The following is a 6,938-nucleotide window of genomic DNA, read 5'->3' on the forward strand; positions in this document are numbered from 1 at the left end:
GGTGCAACTCTTAGTTAACAATTTCGGATTCTCCATTCACAGGATGTCCTTCGAAGATTTCGCTAGACATTTCACGCAGCTGGACATCGTGCATGTCAGCCCGGATGACTGGATGACCGAACCCGCGTTGCATTCCAAGCAGCCATGGCGGGCAGTGTTGGCCAGGAGACGGTGGAGGAGCGGATATAACGCGGGTGGTGGTCCCGGACATCCGGAAACGACGGCCATGAATCCCCAGTTCCACATCGGCATACCCAGGACTTCGGGCAACAAGTGTCACGTGGTCGTGTCTGTCGTGCAGCAATACGAAACCGATCCGGAAGCCAAAGGGGCACGGCCCTTGTTTGCAATCGGTTTTGCGGTTTACGAAGTGCCTCATTCTACGTCCAGGTTGACGCCGCAGTTCGTGGCACAACAGGTAAACAGTCCAATTTGCCTAATTCGATTCGCGGGAGATTGTTACAGAGGTGATTGATTGAATGATGGCGTAAAGTCAAACAAACGCGCCGATAATAATGGTTTTATACTGTTTTTTTTTTCGTGGAAAAAAAATAATAATGATACTTAATAAAATGGGCCAATTATTATTCAGCCGACGAGCAACGAATCAAGTAACTCCACAACAATGATAGTCGATATAACTAACTATATACTATTATGTAGGTATATAATTTATTGTGTATTGGTATTATGCAGTAGCTGCAACAGGTGCCTACCTATACAATATTTCCGCGTGGACAACAGTAACTTCTAATAACCGTGCATTCGATATTGAAAAATAAATCACAGTTATTCTGTTTAATTTTTGGTCTACACACAAGTCTATGCAACGAGAAATGTTTGTTGTTGTTTTTTATGATACAATCATCTTTATAACGCTCTTCCGTATAGTAAATTTATCAAAAACATAATATAAACTACATTAATCGTTTTATAACGACGTATAGTTACTCTAATTATGTTACCTTTACATGTAATAATGTTATACTATACATCTGTTTGTGTGTATAATCACACCGAAACAAATACGCTTTTAACTGTTACTCGATACGAACAGTTTGTAAACGTGGGTACTGGGTATAGATGTAGTACTACTACACTTATTAATTTTATGGTAAATTTGAGTTTTTTGAAAAATTATTTTACCGTGGTGTTGGCATTTAATTTACATCTTTAACATATTTTAATACACTACCCGTACTAAAAATTCAATTCGGCTGTAACTGGTTTTCGTTCCAGCAACCACTGGATGTAACCAACCATTCCGTGGCAAGAGAAGTGGTGACATTTTTCACGTTACCTCCTGGTGATTACATCGTCGTCCCGCAAACGAATGTGCCCAACTGCGACGCCAAATTTCTACTACGAATATTGACGGACGAACAGAGTAACATATGGTAAAATAATTTTTTTTTTTATTACTACCTTAACTTTTAAACTCACCGACATAATTGTATCGTCAATAAATCTCGTAGGGAGGTGAACGACGACAACATGGTGTTCAAAAATATCTCAGCCGAGTTTCTGGAAGACACTGTGATATTAGTAAGTACCTATTGTTCAACGACATGACATTGGCTTAGAGTATAAGGGGTGGTGAACTCACAGCACACGTGTCAAAAGTGGCACGCGAAAAATTAAAATTGTGAAAAATCATGATATTCATAAAATGATGCTTGTAAAAAATTCAAAGAAACAAATTATATATGTTACAGTTAAAGTGTTGAATCAGTTATTTTATGAAATAACTAGGCAATTTAAAAAATACCTAAAACGTGTAAGTAATGTATATAATTTATACTTTAACTAGTTATTTTATATATTACCTGGCATCACTTAGTTAATATGTCAAATTGTATACAAAATATCATGTACAATATCGTTATTTTACTGTCCATCATACTAATGATAGTGTTACATTAAGATCTGAGGCAACTGCGTAGTCACTAGGAACTGATTATGTTTTTTTAAGTACACTTGTATTAAAAAATGTGATAAAAAGCAGTGACTTTGCAGAAGAAGAAAAAAGTACTATGCAACTCTAAATGGCACAATTGCATGCACAAATAACTAATTTGTAATTAATTTAATAAAAAATAAATAAAATCTTATAATATATTTTAAATTTTAATGTATTCTATATATTTGAACGTATATCTAACTAAAATTGTATAGAATAACTAGATTTTCAATGAAATAACTAGTTAGAGTATAATTTTCATGTATGATTTTATACTTTAACTAATATTCGTAGGTAATTCATCAACTACCTATAGTTATTTCATAAATTAACGGAAGTCAACACTTTAACTGTAACATTTAAAAAATTATAATAGTCCTATATGTAAAATGTATCATGTTACTATATTATTATTTATTACTATATTTATTGTGTTCTATTCAGTGTTTACAAACTTTGAGCACGTAAAAAATCGTCAAAACCTTGGTTGTAAAAATTTGGCACTAGGCCCATAAAAGATTTAGACAATTCAAAATTCCACATATTTCAGGAATATAATAATTTTATATTTTATAGATCTTATCTGTATAGGAATATGGATTATAAAAAACAATGGTTATAATATTTTTAATTGTTATTAGGTACACAATAGCTGATATATTTAAATGATTAAGTAAACAAAATTATGTGAAACATTGATTGGATTATACAAATTAATTTGTCTATAAAAAAAAAATAGTGAGCTCTTCTCCTTAATTTTAACCGAATCTCCACATGGCTGTAGCAATGGCTAACATCACAATCGAAACACGATATATAAGTGACTCAAAACGCATTGACATTTGATTTTACAGCCAGACGGAAAACCACTCTTAAACAAGCTCATGGTCAAATACCCACCAGAATTGGACGTGATTCAATTGCAAAAGATACTGCGCACGCACTGGAAGGCGTATTTGGCGGAAAAGCCCAGTCTAGAGCTCTGCAAGAGCCTGATAATGCTGAGAGACGTCAACATTAGTGGTCGTATCAACGTGCTTGACATACCCGTGCTGATGCACATGTTGCAGTTCTGGAAGGTGAAAAGCAATTAAATTGATGTTATGCAATTGTATTTCTTTGTATAAAAACATAATGTCAGAGGACAGTGGTTGATTTTTGTTTAGTGGTTAAGGGCAACAATAACATAATTATTGTTTAAAGTGCCTAAATAATATTTCAGAGATAAAAACATTCCAGTTTTACAAAATAGTGTAGGTACAAGTGGTACAACACAAAAGTTTGGAAATTATTTTTTTCCAATTTTTCTAAAATGCTGTGCTCCTTGATCTTATGAATAGTGTTTTACTCTAAAATATCACTAGAAGCATAGTAATAATTACCAAACTGCATCAATATGATATATTTTAATGAATTATCTATAATTTCCTTAATGACGAATTACTTCCTACAAAAGATTTTGTATAATACAAATTGTTTGAATGATATTAAATATATTTTAAAGTTAATAAAATTGCCTATACTCAACTCCTTAAAAATGGCTGGTGAAATGTGCTATGAATGAAAACGGCTAATCACGTGGCGTCCGTTAGTTTTGTAATATGTTGGACACAAACTCACTAAGAGATTTTCGTTTCTCTATTTTTACCCACAGATTGCATTTCAAAAGTTCGAAAAGGGAGTTAATCCCACAAAGACATCCAGCTACAACCTTAGACCTCTGCTTTGGGAAGCCGGCAGCACTGTCAGCAACAAAGTGCTTGAATGTCTGGTGCTAAGATTTGCCAAGAGTCGGATCCTGACTTCAGAGTGTTTCATAATGGCCATGGTCAGACTGCACTTGGCTCACGGTAAGAAGATGGATATCTGGTGGCGAGTATAAGCTAAATTAATTGTTGATGTTTTCTTTTATCTCCAGAACGGTATCACAGTTTGGACACAAAAATGAGCAAAGGAAATCCATTGTCGTTAGAAGAGGTAAATTATTTTGATCGGAAAATATTATTTTGTTGTAATTTATTGTATTATAGGTAAGTTAATACATACATATTATATTTACTATCGTTGCAGTTGATCCTGATGACTATCTACTCATGATTTTGGGCCCATCGACGTGTACCATAGATGATAGTACCAGTCATTAAGTGATATATTACGTTAAAACCACGCAACACGTCCAACCGTACGGTTCTAATTATTATTATATTATTATTAGTATTTTCGATTTTTAGTTTTTACATAATCATAATCAAATCAGGCATTACAACTCATAGTATTTTTAACATAGGTATTCCGCCTGTTTCATTATCTTATATTGTATAATTGTTATTTTTTTTAAACGATGTTTGTACGCGTTATCGAATCGATAACTCCAAACTGCTGGCCAAAGCGAATAATTTATTTTTGTAATTATTTTTAGTAGGTATAATAAACTTTGTTATGTTATTTTATTCCAAATATTGTTGTGTTATATAAAAATATTTCATACATTATTGAAAACGATCATTTAATGATGAATTTATACATAGTATTATACTATAATAGTCGATATAAAATAGATAAGAAAAATCGAGGTATCTATAAAGAATTCACAGTAATTAAAAAAAATACATTAATTATGCTATTCTATTTTTCGTTTTCTACTTTTATAATATTTTAAAAATAAATAAAACATGCGTACCTAAATTAAGATACGTTTTCCCCTCAGTATCTACCTTCAACTATTGGCCCTAAGTCTGACATAGTCGGCGCCTGGCATCTAGACACTGACCAGACCAAGTTCAGACAGGTGTTCGTCAATATTGCACCGCTTTTTGTAGACTACCTGTAATTTATACATCTTTTGCGCCTGCGTATTTATCACAAACTAAAAGGTATACATCTTTTCCAACAGTAAATTTATAACAAATCAATTAAGTTTTTTTTCAAAAAAGGTTTATGTGAAACAACACTTTATGTAAAGGGCACATAATTATTAAAATTTAAAAATTGTCTACACAAAAATCAACTAGACTAAAATTATGAAAAAAAAATGAGAAAGGGGGATTGGCGCCCGCAGACAAATGTATTTCAAGAAATAAAAATAATAATAGGTAAGAAGAAAATATTCTACATTTGGGATACACACTGAAATCTGCAATGTGTAATCTCAAGATAATTATATGCAAAAAACAATTAAGAATAATAATATAATCATGATAGAAGGCACGTGGTTAATAAAGTTTAAAAATTGTGTTCATAAAAATCAACTTAAGTTAAATTAATGAAATATATAGCTTTTATTTAATAGTGCTTTCGATGTACTTAACGATTTATCCTTGATATTTTTTTTAAATTAATATTGAATTTAAAATTAAATTAAAATATGAATGTCAAATGATGACAGAATGAAGAGTTATAAAAAAATTTATCAATAAATGGCATATACCTCCATTATTTTATTGCCAGGAGATTTGAGCGCACACGAATTGCGTACCAAAACAGGTAAATGAACCTTTTTGTATTACTTTACATCCAGGTTAATTATTAAAAGTGTTTCCTAAAGTTATAAGCTATAATAAAAATGTTAAGTTATATAAAAAAAAATTTAACTGTAAAAACATAATAGCATAAATAGTATAAATTATAAATCATAATCATATATTTATTTTATTCAAATAGTATTTTTATTGTCTTATTGGTATTCGTCGTTTTGTAGACTACTTTTTATCAATATTATATAATATATAGTATCAGATTGTATAGTTTTCTAAAACTTCTAAAAATTTACATATGTTTGGATGAGAAGAATCAATAAATTTTTAAATTTCTAATGAAAAATTCGAAAGTTTTGGTGTGGTTCTTTGTACACTCGAACTTTTTTCTGCCCATATCTACGGAAGAAATGTTGAATTTTCATTTATGTATGATGTATCTACTAAAAAACTTTTTCATAAAATATTATGTTTATGATGTATACTTAATTTATTATTATTATTATTAATATTATTTTTTTTTTTTAATTTAAAAATATTATCGAAGTTAAAAATTAAATTTTGAAACCATTAATAAAAATTTTAAGTGAAAAAGTAACACGATTGCGTCCCGGACGCAATTCGTTTCTAAAGGTTTGTTTACCTAACTTGGTATGCAATTCGTGAGCATCGATATCATTATATTAGATACTATTAAATAATTTAATTACTTGTAAGTTGTAACACTACACATTATATAACATACCAGATGTCTTCATAATATTCGTATATTTTATTATTCACTCGTTGTAAAATTTTTGCAAATAACACCACTTCTTAGAACTATTCACTTTTTTTTAGTAGTGATTGATAACAGTAGAAATAATATAATGTAATAATTGTAATAATATTCATAAAATATTAAAATCAACAATGATATTTGGAAGCCAGACACAAACTGATGCTCAGTGGCGGATTTAAGGAGGAGCACGGAGGGCCTAGCCCCCCCCCCCCCCCCCATTGGCATAAGTTAGGTTTTATTATTTTTTATTATTAATTTTTATAATTTTATCTTTTATATTGTTTCGCTCAAACACATTATATTATAGTTCAAGAAATATTATCATTATATATTTATATTACAGTCAAAGAAGTATCTAATTTTTGTGCGTGATTCTCCCAAAAGAGTTGATTTATTTAAAAAAAAAAAAATGAAATTTTGCCTTCATCAAAATCAGTTTTACTAGTGAATAGAATGGATAGAATCTCACGAGGCGATTATTCGGTTTACCCGATATGCTTATACCTATTGTACAATTTTTGGAAGACATGTCAGTTAATACGGATGGAAATATACTTTCTAAATGTAACGGACTTCTTCATTCAATATTAACGTTTGAATTTATTTTGGCCTTAGAAGTAACAGTAGAAATATTGTCTTTGCCAATATCACGTAAATTACAAGACCCTGGTTTGGATTTGACTAAATGTATTGAAATCATACAGACTATATTAGATGTTCTTAA

General features: G+C 30.6%; 1 protein-coding gene across 4 annotated transcripts in view; it reads left to right on the forward strand.

Moving 5' to 3' along the window:
* LOC107163776 (calpain-11-like) overlaps window positions 1-4,417 on the forward strand; it is a 94,007-nt gene extending 89,590 nt beyond the window's left edge. For all 4 annotated transcript variants that reach the window (XM_015511353.2, XM_089220240.1, XM_015511354.2 and 1 more), the window contains 7 exons: window positions 43-418; window positions 1,240-1,397; window positions 1,476-1,545; window positions 2,815-3,039; window positions 3,615-3,810; window positions 3,879-3,937; window positions 4,031-4,417. In XM_015511353.2, the coding sequence (XP_015366839.1) occupies window positions 43-418; window positions 1,240-1,397; window positions 1,476-1,545; window positions 2,815-3,039; window positions 3,615-3,810; window positions 3,879-3,937; window positions 4,031-4,057 (1,111 nt within the window). In that variant the 3' untranslated portion in view covers window positions 4,058-4,417. The remainder of the gene's footprint in view (window positions 1-42; window positions 419-1,239; window positions 1,398-1,475; window positions 1,546-2,814; window positions 3,040-3,614; window positions 3,811-3,878; window positions 3,938-4,030) is intronic.
* Window positions 4,418-6,938: the final 2,521 nt, after the last annotated feature.

Source organism: Diuraphis noxia, unplaced genomic scaffold (genome assembly GCF_037042655.1).
Source record: "Diuraphis noxia isolate RWA-SAM2 unplaced genomic scaffold, SU_Dnox_SAM2 contig0002, whole genome shotgun sequence".
Classification (NCBI taxonomy): domain Eukaryota; kingdom Metazoa; phylum Arthropoda; class Insecta; order Hemiptera; family Aphididae; genus Diuraphis; species Diuraphis noxia.